Here is a 21130-nt window from a genome sequence, read left to right on the forward strand (position 1 = left end):
TTAAAAGTGTGGTCTCTTTTTATAAAAGAAATCTTTCGCCATCCTGTGACGTCCTCTCTGTAACTGTGTATTGTGTAACAGTTAATGAGAATTTTTTTCTCAGCCAACTAGTTTCTTTTTCCAAAATGTATACGCGAGCAGTAATATTCCAAAAGTGTTTTAGATTTCTTCGATTTACTTAACAATTAAATAGCTTTAAATTATATTTCACTGTTTAGAGAAGAAGTAATAATGAAGTAAATATTTTAAAAAATAATTTCAAAAAACCCAATTTATCGGCTTAGGTTTCTATAACCTTTGAGATATTATTGGTCATAGAGAGAAAATATGTTCAATACACGACATGTACATCAAAAAGTAGGTCAATACGCTGTCTGTGTGATAGAGAGGTTGTTGGAGTTGAATCGATATATCCTGACCACATTTGTTAATATTGAGAGTGTAAAGTACTGATGTCAGCTTGGTACGGAACTAGAAAATATTGGAATTACGATTACCGGCAAGAGAGGGAGGTGGCAAGGTATACAACTTCAAATTATTATTATGAATATTATCTTACAGAAACGTTAGTGGTGTGGCAAAACGGCGTAAAAAGCAACATATAATGACTTTGTTTGATTTTAGCAATGTCGACAATCAAAAAAACCAATCTGTTCTGGCATAATTCACAATTAAAGGAAGTCATGTAGTGGGATTTTTAATTAAGATCAGCCAGCAATCAGTGTTTAATTTTAATCCATGCAGAAGTTATAAAAATGAAAAGGAAACCAAATACAAATACAAATATTCCATATATAGATCTAAAATAATAATTATCTAAAATGTTTAAAATAATCTATATTAACTTGATAAATTGACTTTTAAAATTTCTTATTCAATCTTATTTCCGGGTTTATGTTAATTTAAAAACGTTTATGATGTATTCTAGCACTTTCTGGTGACTGATTAAAGAACACCACGCAAAAAAATCTGCGCCTTCCGATCTACAATCGTTTCAGAAATTGTGGGACAAACACACACTTTCTCTTTGACTAACAGAACAGATGTTTGGGGAAATATTTTCTTCACAGTATGACAGAATATTTCTCAGTAAGAAAAAAGATTTGTTAAGCTATATAAACTAAACTGAATGGATTTGGTTTATTTACAATGGCTTCTTCGGAGCAATGTGTTACTAAAATGACAAATGATTGCTAATTATGTAAGTCGGAATGGTGCCTGTTGTGTTTGCACCCAATCATCCTAGTATTAGGTATGTTTGGTATGACTCTTAGTCAGTACAGATCTGTAATATGTTTTTGTAATACTATGGCTAAATACATTCAATATTATGAACTGTTGCTGTTCTATTGAAATTTTTTTGTGCAATTACTGTAGTCCAGACATTCCTGTGTAGAAATCTATAGAGTACTTAGCTTTGTGGGCATCTCAAAGATTTCTAGATTTCATTACATGCGGAGTAATAGGGCGCAGAATAGTATTTGCGATGTACCAAATAGATAGTTTTAGAATTGTTTTAATTGCCTTGCTGTCTTTTAGAATAATCATAGCCTATTGTTTTTCCAAATTGAAGTAATGACATTGTTTTTACCAGTTATTCCAATTTTAAAAAAAAGGGTAATTTGTCGTCATCATTGTTAATAAACAACAGAATCCTTGTGAGATTATTAGATTGGGGAGTAAACACCATAAAATTTTTTATCAAGCAACAAATAAATGAATTGTTTGTTTAACACTTTTCGCATATGAACCTATTTAGAAATATATGTATGTCAGTGATGTACCGTAGTAATATGCTCACTACTAGGTCTCTCCAACATTGTTCTTTACTGTGCTTAGCCATACGATGGTAAGAGATGGTATCTAATACTTTCTATTAGAGATCATGTAAACACTTGTATAATGAAAAGTGTCGTATCCATAAAAAGAATATATGATCTTTAATGTTACAAATTTATTCTTTTGATTCTGCCTCTTACCGTAAAAATTAGTTTCTTTGTGCAGTTTTTGTAGATGTCTTGCTTTTAAGGTACTTACGTGAATTCTTCTCTCAAAATGAAGAAAAAAATAAAACATTTTTTTTATTATATTAGAATAGCGCTCAAACATTTATATTTTATTAGTTTATTTTATTTGTTTAATATATTTTGAGTTCTTGGTAATATTTAATTACGGACACAAAAACTGTCGGGCTATTGGTGGAATTATGGGAAAATCTGTAACTGATAGACTATAAATAAATTAGCAATAAAGGACACATTGTAAAAGAATTTATATAATATATAAAGAGGATAATATAAAAAGATTTTTATAAAAAATATCTTTAAGAGAGGTGCGCAGACCTCTCAATCAGGACAAATCAAATGAATCTTATATATATAATTACATTTATTTTATTCTATTTTTGTTTTTTCTTTTTCAATCTTGTTTTTTTTTCTTTTTTCTTTGATCTGATAATATATTTAATGTATTTATTTTTGCATTTTCTTGTATTAGTAGTCACATCTATAAACGGTAAATATTTTATATGGTAATCTTAGTTGATTAAATTGAATATTAATTATTAATTGTTTTATTAGATTAATTTTAATAATAGTCTGCTTCACAAAGTTGCTTTAAGTTGATCGGTTTGATATCTTGATTTCAATTCATTTGAAGTGTCTCCATGTACGCATGCCGACCCCTCTCAGTACATACTCGTACATAGTATATTCAGTGAATATATTACACATTTAATTAAAAATATTGTTATTTCATCATTATTATTTTTTTTTTTATATATATATTAGTTTAGTTTGCAATTATTTAGTTTTTTCATTTATCTACAATTTTTTAGCTAAATTATCTTTCGATCGCACTGCTCGCTTCGCACACTCCTGCGCACAACTCCCTGTCTTATACTTCATCATTATCTATGTCTTTACCTATATCTATTTATGTATCTATAATATTACATTGTCGTTTTCTTTTCCATATTTATGTTAGCGGTTATTTACATATATTTTACATACATTTAACAGTCACTGTACAAAGTAAAGCTCGCCAATACCTGCACGCCTCCAAGCTGGGCGAGTATGAATAGAACTTAGCCCTAAATTCGTATCTGGTATCTGGTATTTGACTGTAGCTGGCTTGTGCGAGTACAAAATAACACATACATTCACAAAAACATGTTCATATTCTAATACATATTCATATTCATATGCAATTATATAATGTATTCATTTATGTATTTAAATTCTTAACTGTTCTTAGATAACAAAAATTATTAAATAATTCATAGAGGTTCTTTTATTAATACATTTAAATATTTATTATTGTTCTCTTTTTTCTGTTTCTATTTGTTTCTTATTGGAAATTCGCAAATATACTCCATTCCGTTGGAACTCAAATGTGAAGCCATCTGAAAGTGTTTCGTTTTTCCAGTTGCTCTTAAATGAACTTAGGAGCTTTAGTAGCGTTTCAATTCCGGTCTCAATTCCGGAAGGGAGTTTCTAAAATGACTTATAGACTAGTTTTTTTAGTAAGCTTCTTTAGTTGTACACATAAAAACATTGATTCTGATTCATTAAATAGTTTTTTACGTCTTTTCGACTGTTTCTGCTAAAATGCTTGCATATTTAGATTTCTAAGATTCTTTGGATCTTGGTCGCGATTATTTACAGGCTAACATATGTACCAAAATTTTGGTGTACGCATGTCTTGTGTATTTCATACATTCAAAAAAATAGTTTGTCTTAATATTACATATTTAGTATGCTTAACATTTAATAATTCAGTAATAGTATTTCTTTAAATTTTGATATAATTTGTTTTCGAAGTCCATTTTTAAATTCTTTTCAGTTTCTTAATCTACCAACTCCTCTTCACTGCCTTTCTTCTTCTGAAATACCCAATATGTTAATCAAATCTACTCTGCATAAACTGCATAAAATTTGTGCAGTTAAACTTTTCTGGGCTTATACCTTATATACAGCTAATTTGGCTAAATTTCCGAGTGTGGTAATATCGCCGGGTTGCAGTTTTAATGCTTTCTTGTAACTATCGGCGGCTTTTTCGGGGCGACCCAACAAATGTTGAACGGCACCCAAATTTGTGTGTGCGAGTGAGTCTTTTGGCTGTAGCCTTACAGCCTGTAATGGGTAACATAAAATTGTGCCCATTATGTGGGGAAATTTATGGGAAAAAAGTGGATGTGGAAAGCGAACTTACCCTACGATACCATGACTCTGCTTCTTCTAAACGATTCATTAGACGTAGGGCAGTTGCTGTGGCCATAACAAGTGGAAATTCTTTTGGCGATAGTTCGCATGCACGTACTCGAAATAATAAAGCTTCCTCGAATCGGGATTGAGAAGCTAGAAACTCAGCTGCAAAAAAAATAATAAGGGAAATTCTTTATAGCAGTCAGGTAATAAAATATTGTATAAGGTAAAAAATGATGTTATGAGTTACTAAATACCTAAGTAAAATAAATTGTTAAAACTTATTTATTGTTACGATTTTATATCCTTACCATAGTAGTGATGAACACTGGACTGTTCAGGTGCCAACTTTAATGCGCGTAAAAACCAGGTTTCAGCTTCGGATATACGGCTAGACTGTAATCAGAATTGGAAGAAGTGTATGATAATGGTGTACTCTTAAATAGTACAAATAAAATGTTATAAATACTATATAGTTATATGAAAACATAATCAATTTTTTATATAGTAAAAAACGGAGTCTTTTGGAGAATATTCATTCTATATAAAAAGTAGCCGGAACTTATAAATAAAACATAAAAATATATAAATCAATGTCAGTTTTTTTTAATTATCAAATCAAGTCTTCAACTTAATCTGCGAATTTTCTTTTAAGGTCGATATTAATTGAAAATCCGTTTTCATGGAGAGAAATAGTGTTTTAAGTTTCGGAGATTGAAAAATTTATACGAGAAACTGAGCATTCCTTGTATCAGTCATTATTAAAGTTGTTAAAACTTACGAGCGAAAAGTTGATAGGAAGTCAGTGTAGAATTCCAAAAGTTTCTTTTTGAAATAGGGGATAATGTACAGAATGCATGAGATATTTTTAATACTTTTTTGGGATAACAGAGCAGCTTCAACTGTTGCGTAGCAGTGTATTGGAGTGATACCAACTTAAAGAAAAAAAAATTGGTGTAGCATCTTTTAAACTTATTTTCAATTAAATATGCTTTTTACAAGAAATTACATTCATGTAAAACTAAAAAATTGAACATATCACATCATAAAAATTTAATAAAATTCCTTTGAAAATGGATGTACTGTAGTTCAATTATAAAGACAGCTTAAATAGACAGAAAGGCACTGCAGTAACTATTTTCATTTTTTTGATGTTGATACTTACATTTTTGGCCAATGTCATGCCATAAGAGAGGTGAGCAGCAACTTGATCAGGTTTGATTTTGAGAGCAGCTATTTGAAAGCTTTCAGCTTGACTCCATTGTTGAAGCCTATCGAATATGTCGCCCATGCGATTATAAATCACATCACGCTGATAATAGTTTGAAGGTAGAGCATGTATGGCTTCACGATAGACAGCTAATCCTCGCTTCAGTTTGCCTTGTTTCACATGTAGAGCACCAAGTTGTAGATACATAGATATGCGTGCATTATCGTGTTCATTGCGGTCCCGCACTTTGGCGCCCTCAATTCTACTACCTTGTCGAAGTATCTGAGCTGCATGTTGATTCTTCTCTATTGCAATTAGAGAGACACCCATGTTTAGATAAGCAACTGTCAGTATGAAAAACAAGAAACAAATTATACTATTAGTCCTACTGATTTTAATAAAGAAAATATTGTTAGAGCACTACATACCTGCCAAAGTTGGGCGAAAAACTATAGCATGTTGGAAACATTCCACGGCCAATTTATATTCTTTTAATTTCTGGTGTATGATTCCTCTGGAGGTAAAAATGAAATTTAAAAATGATATATCTTAAAACAATATATGGAAATAGGCAAGTTTCTCTAGATCTAAAGTTATCAGAAAGTTTATTGAAAACCCCTACAATATTTGATTCTGAATATCGTTTGCTTTCATTCTGCAAAAAACATAGACATTGTGCATTTTAATGATTGCCAAAGATGAAAGCAGGCTAACTTTCACTTCTTGAAAGATGAAGCATCCAACTTACAGAAAGTAGTGTAATATCATATTATTAATGGTATCTGGTCAATGTTTAAATAACTTATTCACTTAATCTTGTTCTAAATTTTGTAACAATAGTAATGTTCTTGCATTGGTTACGATAATATTATTTGAGTGCTGAAGTAGGAGTGGTATTACAAACAATATTACGTCTATTATAATCATAAATCATAAGTGATAAGGGGAAAGTAAATTTACGTGAAGGTTTTATATCGAAAAGAGATCAAATCAAAATTGTGACAATTTCATTGGCTCATGAAAAGAAGCTCTAACAAAATACTACTCTTTAAAGCAATAATTAAACCGATTTGGACCTATAACCTGCAAATATATGGAACAACAAAAATTCAATATCAATGTTATACAGTGGCTACAATACTAAGGCAAATCACAAATGCGGACTGGTACATTATAAACATAGATATCCGTAAGGACCTACACATACAATCTATCGAACAAGTTTATATGGACATGGGCAAGTAACATCTCGAACGAATATTAGCTCACTTAACTATATATAAAGTTAAGTGACTATACATATTAACTATATATAAAGATTTCCCCAGAAGATGGTAACGAGGCAGTGGCGCTTTAATATTTTACGACCGATTGACTTAATCCAGTACCAACAAGGCTCTAAAATAATAAATTGCAGCACAGGAAAACGAAAATAACTAGGTGCTGATCCCAATTTACCTACTTATTCTAACAATCAAATGTAAAAAAGTGCTAAGTGTCTAATCGTACAGACACACGTATACAATTCTGGTAGAAACATAAAAAAGAATAAGTTATAAGGTTATAAACATAAACTACAGGAATCGTACACACCATCCAAAAAGTGTAGCGAACTCGTAATCGTGCCAACACTAAGAACTTTATTTACTGGTTTCGAATTTCAAATTCATGATTTCCTCGTTATGAGTTGTGGTCATATAAAAATCAAAGCACAATGAAGAAGAAGAAAACGACGAAATGGAATAAAAATAGATTTGTAAGCTTGTCACTGAAAGATTTTTAAAGTCATTGCCACTTAATCGTTGAAACAAAGGCAATAATTGGTTTGGCAAGTGCAATTCGTAAAGGCAGACATTGAGGAAAAACTACATGGTCGAAAGGGTGGTGAAAAAGGCAAGAGCAAGGGACACATAAAGACAGCCACCACGAATGCGAGTTTCGATGGAAATGTGCAGCTTATGTGCAGTTAATAGGTGGAAACAGAAGAAATGTGAATTGCAAATGTGTAAAATTATAACTGCTAAGACCGTGTTGAATGTGTCTTCCGGATTATATTTATTTTTCGATATGGAAGGGTAACGATAAATGGTTTAACGATTGCTTCAGAGAAGGTCACTGACTGGTAGCGACTGATTCGAATATCTTTGACATGCTACAATTGGCAGATGAAGTTCAGTTAAAGGATTGAATTAATTTAAATTACTTCAAAAGGTATATGAATAACTAATCAAATGATTTTATTTTGTCCTCCTATAATTCTAGTGTAGCAACGAATTTTTTTTAATACTATTTAATCTATTTGCATTATATGAAGAATTTATATATCAGAAATTGAAACAGAAAAATTTCTTGGCTAACAAGCAAGGATGATATTTCTTTCTAGACAAGATTATTCATCTTTTTATTATCAATAAACCCAGTATGTTCTAGAATCTATAGTATGCCAGCTCAATTATTTTTACAGGGTATGTTTTGGTATGACATAGACTTTGTTAGCAATTTCGTTGTGATCTACAAAGATTTTAGTGTCCTGATGGTTGTTGGCTGTTAGTCAAAAGGACTCTTCTTTACTTTTGATGCTGTTGTTTAAGATTGAAGCTTAGGAACAAAGAATGTATCGATCGTTTACATTTCTTTTTGTGTGAAAGTAGTCTTTTTGTCTAGCAAATCCAAGTAGTATATCTCTGGACCAAATACAGATTACTCTATCATTGAAAGACAACAATATGAACATTACAATAAACCCTTATAGTAATAAAGACCGCGCATAATATTTGGACTTACGTCATCATTAATAATAATGTAGGCATAATGCCCAAGGCACAAGTGTTTTGATTACATTAAACGACGCTAACGCTAACACATATATTGTCTTAATTGTAGTGCCCTGTTATTATCACATATCTTGTCTGATAAATACATATAGTTTCAATTAAATCACGTGAAATCTGTGATCTCAAACGAGGAAATATTATATCGTTTAGCGATAGTCTTAATATTTCTTAATTAGAAGAGCAGAGTGTTTTTAGAAATTGTGCAATAGATATTATAGGTCACAGCGTTCTCCATTGTTCAATATAATATTAGTAATGGTCATAATGGCTTACCAATATGAATACGAATACGATATGATATTGATCCCCAGGACACTAAACAGGATAATTATAGATTATAGTCGAAATATAAAAAGTAAAAATAAAAAATAAATAAAATAAAAATGAATAAAAGTAAATAGTATAAATAGTATATTTGACTAATGACCAATTAGTCCGTTTTAAAAATAAAATTATTATTTAAAAATATATGGTTATTAGAATAAATTATCAAATGTTATTATTTACATAGTTTTCTTGCAATTTCTAATAAGAAAAAAAAAATCTCTTATATATCATATATGATATAATAAGAGTAATTGGCTTCTAGACTTTTAAAACGATATTACCTTTCGTTTTTGAATTAATTTTATATAAGATATGGTAATATAATAATTTTAATTTATTTTTAAAATTATTGTTTATAATAATATTGTTAACGCTAACATATTTTTATTATTATTATTTGAAAAAGGGTAGTGCACTGTGACCTAAAAGATCTATTTTGTCCTTTAGTCGGATTAGAGTGTTTCTCCAAGTCCGATTTCTTTAATGAAAGGCAATATAGAGCCTATTTTCCTAGTCTTGAATACTTATGATTCATGAAATACCCTCCTAGATGTGTCTTCAGCTTGTACATCAGTGTCGGGCACTCCCCAAGCACATGGTATGCAGTTATTCTCTCTTCTCTACAGTATCTGCAGTCTGAGTTAGATTAAATTCCTGATTTCCTTTGGTGTTTATTCAACCTACATTGACCGGTCTATGCAATCTTTAAAGCATTTTAGGTTGTATGTTCCTTAAAGCATTTTAGATAGTGATAGTCTTGGTAGCCTTTCCCAATAGAGTTCTCTTTTTTTTCCTCAGCACCATTCATAAGAATGGATAGAGTTCCTTTGCCAAGACCACAGAAAGGTTCTGGTCCTATTATTATTGAAGCAGCGCTCCTTCTTGAAAGTTTGTCTGCCATTTCATTGTCTTGAATACCCGCATGTCCCGGAATCCATATTCAGTGCACCTAATGGTTCCAGCAGAGTATGTTCAACTTGTCAATGCACTTTGACAAGTGCATTGGATGTTACCTGGTAGGATAAGAGTGTCATTATAGCTGCCTGGCTGTCAGTTAGTATTGCAATTTAACGGTTTCGATAGTATAGTTCGCGTATATTTCCGCTTGAAAGATGGTTATATTTTTCCTCTGTGCTTCTCAGTAACTTTTGCCTGGTCCATACACACCAGCTGCAGCTCTTTCACTGATGAGGGAGCTGTCTGTATACCATGTTATCATGTTTTCTTTTATTATTTGAGTTTTGGGCAAGCCAAGGTGAATTTACATCTCACATAGAAATACATATTGTGACAGAAATGACTAACTTGACACCCCAAATTAAATTCTTTTGTGTTTGATTAAGACGTGAATACGAAGAAATTGAATTCAGATGAAACGTATTTGATTTGATATATAAATTCGTATTTATTATAGAAATATTTAATTCAAAAGTTTTATTTCAAATCAATATATATTTAGACATTACTTTATATAGTAAAAAGAAAGGAATCCTAATCTCTGCATTTGACAGTAATTGGCATCTCTGAGTTAATCGTTTATGCTTTTAATTTTATAATTATTTTTAATCAAAATAAAATTTTAAGTGCGAGTCCTCAAATGCAATTACACAAAAAAAAGAAAAAATATATAAATGAAAAAAAATATATGAAAAAGGGAAAAAAGGATTTTCTCACAATTTGTCCAAAGCACTAAAGCTGGCAAAAACGGCCCATTATGCCAGACACAATAATCAAGGAAAGCAAGCAAGGAAAAAAAGGATAAAAATTTACAAAAAATTGAAAGGAAACCCATAAAAATTGCAACATTCAAAATGACGAAATGTCGCACTGAATTTTCAACTGAGGACAACACATAACATTCAAAAGGACTTTCTTTTTGTTTCCTTCTCGTTATTTTTCCCTGAAAGTTTTTTAGTTAGCGACAACAAAACGATTTACAATGGAAAATGCTGAGCTGTTCAACAGTGTGACTCCGGCAAAGGGACAACAAAAGTACAGGAGGAGCGGAACGTGGACACCGGGGGACTTGCAATACTGGAGCGCGCCATTTAGGAATTTTTCATTTGTTGGCATAGAAAGTCAAAGGCAAGTCCTTACGATTGTGTGCCGTTCAGGAGCATTTTTACGTCTTGAATGACAAAAAAAAAAAACAAGAATGTAACGGCGAACTGCAACTTCGACGATGCGCTGTTGGCTGAAATGTCGGATCGACAATAACGCAGAGATTGGAAGAAGACTGATTCTTTGCAATGTCATTTCTTAGAAGAGCCAACAAAGGATGGGGGAACAAAAAAAACAAACTAAAAAACAACAAAAAAAAACAAAAAAAAAGAAAAATGGAAAATAGTCAAAAGCTATTTACATGACATTTCATTGCTTACAAATTCTAGTCTAGCACAAAATTTTTTTTTCTCTTTCTCGCACATCTTTTTTCCTTGTTCTTTTGGATTTCGTTTGCAGTTGAACAACGCGTTTCCACTGTCATTGTTCGTGTATTGCGTGCACTTGTGTGTGCGTCAGTGGAGCGGAATGCCAACGGTGGAAAATAGGTTCATTTCTAGAAATTCTTGTTGCGCCTTTATCCGTTATTTATTAATATTTTTCGCTTCTCATTTTGCATTGTTAAGGTGCTAAAGTGTTAAATGTGCTCCGAACTTCGAATGAAAACGAATGCAAAAATCCGCTTTGGTACACGGAAAAGAAATGTGAAACATGAAGGAAATCCCGAGGAACTTAAAAATTTTGCAAGTCAAAATATGTGTTGAATTACAAAAAACTGAAGATCCAAAGATGAAAAACTGAAAGAAATGGAACTCTAAGTGATGCGAATAATATTGTACGTATTAAAGTACTACAAACGCATTTTCTTGAATGTTGACTTTAAGTCTAACAACGATTCTTTACAGAAATTTATTATGTTGTTGTTGCACTTTTGAAGTGTGTATATGCTTGTTATTCAGCACCAGGTTACTCAATTGCCAGGTTACTCAATTGAACTTCATCAGTACAGTATAGTTAAGAATAGATTATGTGACTATAAACGTTTTGTACTTTTGAAGTTTGTTGATCTACTACAGTCCAAATATCACAAAGCTGCACGTTTTTCATTCCATACTAGGCAATCCAATTAAATCTAAGTATTACATATATACGTGCTTATTTCATGAGGGTCTAACTTAATATTATGACTTGTATTCATTCTATAAGATGAATGCTGCAGTTTAGGAGAGGAATAATAGTCAGTTCCTAACAAGATTTGAATTTGTTTCCACTCTTGTACGGCTTTGGTGTGATAGTGTTAAAAAAAAACTATATATAAAACTATTTATATAAAAAATATATAATATACATCTTATATCCTACTCTTAGGACAATAAGTGAGCCAAGCTTTTAAAGCTATAAAAATAATAAATATAATTAAAATTAGCGACTGCTGTCATACTAAACATTATAAAGATGCATGTGCTGTCAGCGCTCAATGCTACTAGCCCCTCTAAACTGACATCGTGTGTAAACTAAAATTAATAATAGACAACGGCAATGGTGATATGTAGCTGATTGCAGCTAATATCTATGACCATCTTAATTCATAATAATAGGCGTAATCAATGGTTGAAAGAAAGTATTTATCACTTTGTTAAGATGTATGTTAAGAGGTATGTTACGAAGACACGTCATGTAGCAAGTTCTGTCACAATATATTAATCAGAAAAAAAAAATTAAAAAAACGTTAAGCATAGGTTTGAAACGAGGAGGAGAAAGGAGTTGAAAAGGAGTATAATATATAATAAATGATTAAGATAAAAGAGTTCGCATTTATCAAGAAGACCATTCACTTCAGAATATGTTGGCTTCGGAAAAAAATATTAATAAATGTACATTAAAATGATGGAGGTGATAAAAAAAAAGTAGCTGCAAAAATCTTTCTAACTAATGTCCTATGAAATCCTATTAAGGACGTCCTATGGCCTACATATTATGAAGGATTAATAGTAGTATGAACATTATGAGGTTTAAATTCAAACAAAATATTCACTGGAGTTCTGCTTTTCGAAAATTATAATCCGCTTTGTAGTAACTGCTGACTGCTATCCATCGCAGCCCAAAAACTTAAATAGTGGAAGAAACTAAGTGTCATATCGGAAAGCTCCTATTTAAAGTGTTTCGCAGACTGGAAGAAATACTCGTACATATGTGCTACATCCAATGTCGGCCACTGAAAATCGACACTATCTGAGCAAGATCCTTTGAAAATTATGATGCGCTTATGAATGTGTTTAAATAGAATCACAGCATCCATTAAAATTGTTTTTTAAAAATTTGTAAATTAAATTAGAAAACTCTGAATGTTGGTACTATAATAAGTTGGATTCGATTCTCATCAGAAATAACTTAATCCAGAACTTTTTTATTGCATGCATCGTGTAAATTTTTAATCCTTCTTAGGATTTAAATTGCATTTTCTATACACTTAAGACACATAAAACGTTTTTTGTACTCCCAATTGGATTTTCAGATTGGATTTTTTAAATTAAAAACTCGTTTCTTGCACTGATACATTTTCATCTTTTCAGTTGCAAGTCATAAACACTCCATTGTGGTGCATGCTAAGCCTAGAAATGAATAAATGTGGACCAAATTCCAAAAGCAAATATGAATAACTTTGAAGAAGGGCCGAGATTGCCGCCATTGTCGTGGCTGCTAAAAGCACCAGTATCAGATTCAACATCAGCAGCTGCAGAGCAGTAGAACCGGCTATGACGACAACGACTATGACAACTAATTTTGTATTCATTGCTGCTCAGACCAAAGGAATAACTCTTACTTCACTTCGGTTCACCTACAATTCCTTTTCATTCGCATTCGTGTTCACACTTGCAATCATACCCACAATTTAAGTTCTTTGAATATTTAAAACGGAGTGCGAGTGCGAGAGAGCACTAGAGAGAGAAAGAGAAGAGGAGGCCATTTGTCGATTGAAGCTGGAAAAAAGGAAAAAAAGCCAGGTGAAAGGTAGGTAACAAGAAAAGAAGAAGCACATAAATTGCTACATTGTACAATAATTGCAATTGTCGTAATGATGCCAATTGTTAGTAAATGCCATGCATAGTCAACTTAGAATGACGTCACTCCAGAAGTCATACAATCAGACGCGTAACATATGTACGTAAGAATATTGATTAATATAGTATATATAGTATGTATATATATGTAATTTGGAAAAGTGTATATAGTAGATATGAAAAAAACCATAACAGCAATTAAATAGAGCATTTTTTGGTAAATACGAGTATATGGCAATAATTATTATTTATGGAGGACAACTCTATTTCACCTTGATATATACTTGTGATATAAAGTTAATTCATATATAAAAATAAAAATATTTATCCCATAATGATATGACTCTGTATATTTCTATTCGCTTATCTAGGACTTGTTTCTTTTGGTTGAAGTATCAGCTGTGCCACTTTTGCTTTATTTTATTTACGCTTTCCGACCAGTATTTTAGACTTAATATATATATAATAAACTTATGACTGACCGATGCTTTAAGTATTAATTGATTTGGTTTTTTTTCTATCATACGCAATAGGGATCCTAACTATAGTTTACGGCCTTGTATTTTACTCATATATGAATCAAATTTTTATGTACTAGTGTGTTACTTAGAAGATAATGAATAGATCCATCATCGAAAACGTCTTCAAGTTATGGATAGAATCCCAAAAAGGCGGACCAATTCATATGTGTAACAGCCATTGATGACATTTTTGAAAAATGTTTACAAATGTGTCTTGAAGACTGAATGCGTCCAAGTCTTTCAGAGCGTTCACGTTTCAGTAACATCATGATTTTGTTGCTTTCTATTCGTTATCTTCAGTTTCTCTTTATAAGGAATATTCAGTTTATGTTGTTTTTAGAGTAACTGTCTAGTTGCGTGCGCCGTTCTGGAACAGCATTGACGATATTACTATTAATTTTATGATATTAAATGATATTAAAATTAATTAAGTCAACTGGGAAATTAACAGCTAAAAGAAGTACGTGCCTTGGTCTGTTAAACTTAACCATCTCTTATCTCTTCCTCCACAAATAATTAGACAACTGAAGCAAACTCAAGTTGGTGCAATTCAAACCAATGAAATTCTCTAATTCCATATAATTCTGACAATCTATTCGACTCTTTAATGCCTGCATTACAGCATGTTTGTCTAGAAGTGCTTTCTATTTAATTTTTTAAAAGTGAAATGTACTTACAAATTATAATGTACGTCTGCCATATTGGGTCGATATTTGATAGCCTCCCTTAAAACGACCTTAGCTTCTTCATATCGGGCTTGTGTACTCAAAATGCTGCCAAGATTACCAAGAGCTGTGAAATATGCAGAGAAGAGCAGAAGAAAAGTAATCAATGGATCAGTCAATATAATCGCTAATAAAATAATTTTTTCTCCCAATATAGACAGTAATCGAATATTATTGCATTAAGATCAGTATTAATTACCTTTCGGTGGATTGACATGTATAGCGCTCCTGTATAGATTTTCTTCATTGTTCCAATCAGCATTCCGTTGTACTGTCCGTACACAGAGTACACTCAACACGGCAGTCATACAAATGATCATGATAATTTTACGTTTGTGAGATTTTGGTGGCTTGACTGGTTCCATTATTTTGGCGATACTGTAGCCGAGCAAAAGACAATAACCGACACTGGGCAAATATAACAAACGTTCAGCAACCACAAAGCCAACGTAGAAGAACAAATTGGTGGCGGGCAAAAATGGAAGCGTTAGGAATGCGATTGACATAAGCATGATGCATGCATTTGCGGAAGATGTCGGCATATTGGCGAGGAGGTAATACGATTTTAAGTCTTTGTTTTGCATCGGTGGTTTGTTGTTGTTGTTACCAGTAGGCTTCGGTTGCGAGTTGGTATTGTTGGCAACATTATTTTGCTGAACTATAGGCTTTTTGTTTGGATTATTTTTGTTGTCGTTTCCATTGCCATAGTTGTTGTTATTGTTATTGTGATTGTTGTTGATTTTGTTGTTGTTGTTGCTGTTGCTCTTACTGCCAATTTTACTGTTGTTGTTGTTAGATTTTTCGTTTCCATCTTCATTGTTGTTGTTGTTGTTATCATTGTTGTTGTTGGTTTTGTCTTGGTTGATGTTGTTGCTGTTCTTGGTGAATGCATTGCGTAACGTTAATATGCCAATTAATTTTTGTAATGTAATCCAAAATGTATGAGGAGCTGTGGTGGAAGACAGTAGTTGCTGACAGCAGCATTCATTGTTCAAATTTGTTGCTGTTAGTGAGACATTGTTATTATTGTTGAGTGCTCGACAGGAAGAGGTATGTTGTCCAACGCTGAGCTCGTGTTTGCAGTCGCGACAAACGCAGTGTACATGTGAAGTTAATGGTTTTTTATCGATTGGTGGTTGTTGTGGTTGTAAGCCAAGTGCATTTGATTTTCGTACTGGACTGGTGCTTGCTGGTTGCGCATTTGTTGCCTGGGCATTTCGTTGCATCTCCAGTTTACGTTTTAGACGAGCGTTACGATATTTTTGGTGGTAATTTTGGTATTGACCATTTTGGATTTGTCTGTATAGAAGTAGGCGTCGACGACGTATCACAATGCGACAACTGCGCCATAACGCCACGGACATGAAACTGTAGAAACATAAACTGTAAAGATTACGACGGTCCCAAATGGTGGATATAAGTGGAATCGCATCCATGCCCCAATCAAAACTCAAAATTTGCGGATAGAGCATCAATTTAAAGTTGAAAATGGGCAAGTAGGCGAAAGTTAAGAATCTCGTCCAAGTGGAGTTCGATTTTGCAATTGGGTTATCGGCCGTCGAGAATGCCGTTTGTGGTTGTGGCAGCAAATGCAAACGGCAATAAATAGTGGCCGCAAAGGCAATAGCCAAAATAATGAGAGAACGCTTACGTTTCTGGAAGGAGAAAAATATAATAAGAATTTTTAAACAATCCTATAACCTCATTTTAGAACTTAATGAGGCTGTTTATATAAAACATATAATAGAAAACAATTTATATAAAGTATTATTAACTGTCTTTTTTTTAATGCCTTTTCAACATACCTTATCATTAATTCCACACAACCCTCGTAAAGCATCAAAAAATCCACAGATAAACAACGCTGTAATCGCTGTTTCCTTGAATAGCAACGCTACAATCGAGAGCACAATAGTCAAAAATAGAGCGAACCATTGGCGACGGTATCCTTTTTCTCGCCATGTTATGTGCTTCGTATATGTCAGGTATGTCAGTAAGTAGAATATGCAGGCAGCTAAGTCGGCGCGTCCTACCAAACCAGCGACAGCTTCGGTATGTATCGGATGAGCTGCAAACAAAGCACCTGTTGCTATCGCACCCCACATAGAGTTGAGCAAGTCGCGTGCGATCTTTACCACTAAGCCCGTAGCGAAGCAATGTAGCACATAATTGATCAAATGAAAGTTCCGTGCAGAAAAGCCATTATATAAATAATTTAGCCGAAAACTGAGCACACAAAGTGGGCGATATGACCCATGTGAACCAGCATCTGTTAAAGGAGTACCCCAAAAGTCATTGAAGAATACTTCATGCCAAGGATTTATACCAGCGACGTCTTTATTTTCCATGATAGCGCGTCTGTGAAAGATAAAGAAACATTTATTAATAAAATGTATTTATTGACAAAACAACAGCATTTCAAGTAGTGACGGCATTAAGAAAATATGCTACATTCGCTTAATCTACTTCCAGAAATCAACTGTGTGCTATAATCTGTGGACTGGTAAGGGTATTTATATCACTGCCAGTGTCAGTATCAGTGTTCGGTGTCGGTGTTGGTATTGGTGTTAGTGTTTGTGTAAGCGCAAGTATCCACTAAATGCGCACTGATGCCATTTATTTAGTCATTAAGAGTAGTTATGCCTGACACTGTTCCTACTGCTAATTCTTCGCACTGTGCTACTAGCTGCCAACTTGGCCACTGCTCGGAATTCGCAGTTCCTTAGACCACCTGTCATATTAATTAAAATGATTAAGTACTGTTTTCATTTGTGCCGAAATTAATTTCTTCTAGCGATCTAGAAACGACCAGCACGGCTTGCTCTCATCCATTTAGTGTATTTTGCACCGTTACTGCTTTTATGTATAATACTTCCCACGCACCCTCTTGCTACTCTTCCCGCTTCGTTGTTGACTAAAAGTTTACTTGTTTAGTTGGCAGTTGCTTGGTAAGTTGGCCTGCATTATCAAGCGGAAACATGAAACTCGAAACTCCTTGGCCAATTTCTTGCAAAGCAATACACACAGCCCTATTTCATCTCTGCCACACCCCCTCATTACGACACATTTATGCGCAGTCAAAGTTATTGTTGGTATCACATAAATTTCGCCAACAACACAGACAACCCGAGCTCGCCCTTCCATTGGGGTGATTAATTGTCGATTTGTACATGTAATATTGAAGCTCGAGCCAAGCGGACAATGGCAGGGAATGCCATTGTGAATGCATACAGTATGCGGGGAGCAGTGGTTATTTTAATATGCTTTCAGTTTAACCACGGTGTTTTGTGGTCGCTTAGGAAATAATACTCAACTTATTTACTCACAACTTTATGAACATTTTCCTTCCAAGTTGCACTTTCTTTCAATATCGCCGGGACCAACCACACTTCACTCATTTCAATTATGCTAAACTCAATGGGTGGTGTAGGGTGAAAGCGGGGTGTGAGAGTAAGTGCAAGATACTATCTGTAGGTATGTAAAACACATTTTGTCTTAATTGTTAACACATGCACGTACGTGTTGCACTCTCGAGCTTTTATGCAAATTTGTGGTTAGATATCAAATAGCCTATGTTCATCGCACTCCTGTTCGCCGTGCCTAGGCATGTCCTTGTATCACTTTGCATTCCCATAAATCGTGCAAATTGTTCCTTTTAATTGTTATTCGAATGTTTTGAGCTTTTTGATTCTCATAAATTTTGTAATAAATTTTAATGATTCAACTTTTGCTGCTTAAATTTGCGGCAATTCTAATAAAACTGATTTACGCTTCCAAGCCAATATGGTGTCATTTGGGATGTTGGAATATTTTGAGCCAATGGCAGTGCCATTAAATCATTAAATGCATGAAAATATTTTACTGCGATTGAGTCACTGTTGGTACATTGGAAAATGTATATCGCCACAGCAAAGCGGCGTGAATGTAACAAATGCTTGTGAGACTCGACTTTAAAGTTAAAGGAAGAGGTGGGTGATGGTTAAGCTTTTTGGGAAATTAGAAATAGTAATACCATAATACACTCACAAGTTGTAGCTGACTTTGAAGTGGTTAATATATTAAATATATTAATACTTTGAGATAGACAAGTTGTTTAAGTTTAGTTCAAATTGTTTCTAGAACAGTTTTGAGTAGGTACACATGTTTGAAAGTGATGCAAACGAAGTTCGCAATATAGTACTTCATATATGCCTTATTAGATGATTGAATGATACAATTGTCTATATGAAATACTTACTATAGTAATTTACTTAAATGGCTATAAAAATTCGTTATCGGTTTTAAGCCTAAGATATCATATCTCTCTAGGGGCCTCTGTTGTGTGCGAACCTTCTTCAATCTTGTACATCAAGTGCGGTCAGTACTTCCTTAACTTGATCATTCCATTGGTTGAAGGGTCTACCTCTATGCCTGCTTCTTTTAATCAGAATTTTAAATATATTTTTAGCTGCAGCATCTTTATCTATTCTCATGACATGACGACATGAGCCAGCGAAACCGCTGAGTGTTAATTTGCTGAACTATATCAATGAAAAAGCTCGTACATCTCATAGTTTATTCTGATGTGATGGTCGTCGTGATAGATCTTATGAAAATTCTCAATGCTGCTTTAATATTCAGTCATAGTCTGCTCATGCTTCTGTGCCAAACAGAAGCGTAAATTCTGCGTAAAGCGTAAAGCTTTATAGTATATTCCAACTGTTTACTGAGTCCATAATAACACCTATTGGCAATGGTGATTCTTTATCTGATCTCCGCACTGATGTCACTGTTGTTTGTTATGGCGGTGTCAAGGCAGATGAAATTCTTGACAGATTCCAAAGCATAGTCATTAGTCACCAGGTTGTCGTCCGAAGAAGTACATTTCTATCAGTAGCCGATATATATTTCGTTTTGTTCTCATTCTATAATGAGTGTGAAATTAATTTATTTTATTTTTCGTTGGGAGTTTTTTTGCAAACATCACAAGGTTAGAGTACAATCATTGGAGACCAAACAAAATCTCTTCTTTAAAGACACCAAACTACATTTGAGTCAATAATGCGCCATCTGCAAGGGGCTTTGATTATTTGTAAATTGGAATAAAATTTTATAAGCTTTTCAAAAAGTCGTCTTTATTGTTGTGTCAATTGTGTTGCATTAAAATGGAGAGAAATGCTTTGAGAAATTTAATATTTCAAGAGTCTACTTTGTTATGGATTTTTTTAAATCAATCACTTCCATCAAATACTCGTAAACCACGTTGTTCACACTGTTGCTTCCCACTACATGCCGCTATCCGTTTGCCCAGTTCGAAATATTCCTCTTTTACTGCTTCATTTAATGACATTTCCGGTTCCCATGCACATCTAATCAGCAGACGAAAAGCATAATTTGTACAAATCCAATTGGTTTCTCTTTAAAAGGCAGCAATTGCAGGTCCGAAGCAGAAATTCTCTAATGCAACAAATTGGTTTGTTGCCGTTTAAGTTGTCGAGCAATAAAGCAGACGGCATGCAGCATTTGAATTTATTATGAGTCCATGGCTTGGTCTAGACGGGCAGGTCACGATATGCCATGTCGCAGCCAAGCGACGCGCTTCGATAAATTCGAGACTTTAAAGTGATATTAAATTCGAAGAAAGTATCGAGCGTAACACCGAATTTTTATAAACTTCATTAAGAATTTTACTTCTCCAAATGGTGGAGTGAAGTGGTACACAAATTTATTGAGAAGGCGATATAAAAAATGCGCCTTTGAATATTGTATAACTCTCCCCTAGGGAAATGGTTCAACCTATTTGTTGTTTTATGGATTATGGTCGCAAAAAGCATTTAGTGTTGTCAAATATTTCTCTAAACTTTTAAAAATTAAGTGCTAAAATTTTCCATTAATGTGCTACATTAATTGTTATAATTGCAGTTTCAATGCAAGCGTAGGTATAAAAGCCAAATACCTGAATTAAATAATAGAGTAGATTAAATATTTTGATATAACATTTATTTCTTAATCACCAGCATCCGATTCCATGCTTTCCCATACCAAGTTAAATAAAAAATAGCATTCTAAAGAAGTTTATTTGATTAGTAAGAATTGTGTGAAATATAAGAAGAAGGCTAGCTTGCCTACAAAAAGTTTTGATTAACATTGCTGCAGTTATCTCCGCGGTCAAGCAAAGATATATCTTGCCTACACTTATTTGCATCATAGGATCATAGTGCATAGTTGCAAAGAAATTAGATATCGACAAAAGTATTCTCTGTAAT

At 33.3% G+C, this 21130-nt stretch overlaps 1 protein-coding gene across 1 annotated transcript in view; it reads right to left on the bottom strand.

Moving 5' to 3' along the window:
* Positions 1-2443: 2443 nt before the first annotated feature.
* Positions 2444-21130, bottom strand: part of LOC119688176 (protein O-mannosyl-transferase TMTC2) — a 101399-nt gene continuing 82712 nt past the window's right edge. The window contains exons 4-12 of the mRNA XM_038102861.1: positions 16691-17243; positions 15085-16540; positions 14838-14952; positions 5844-5929; positions 5371-5759; positions 4517-4601; positions 4213-4370; positions 3966-4133; positions 2444-3883 (exon numbers count right to left, since the gene is read on the bottom strand). Coding sequence (XP_037958789.1) covers positions 3848-3883; positions 3966-4133; positions 4213-4370; positions 4517-4601; positions 5371-5759; positions 5844-5929; positions 14838-14952; positions 15085-16540; positions 16691-17243 — 3046 coding nt within the window. The 3' untranslated portion in view covers positions 2444-3847. The remainder of the gene's footprint in view (positions 3884-3965; positions 4134-4212; positions 4371-4516; positions 4602-5370; positions 5760-5843; positions 5930-14837; positions 14953-15084; positions 16541-16690; positions 17244-21130) is intronic.

Source organism: Teleopsis dalmanni, chromosome X (assembly GCF_002237135.1).
Source record: "Teleopsis dalmanni isolate 2A chromosome X, ASM223713v2, whole genome shotgun sequence".
Lineage (NCBI taxonomy): Eukaryota > Metazoa > Arthropoda > Insecta > Diptera > Diopsidae > Teleopsis > Teleopsis dalmanni.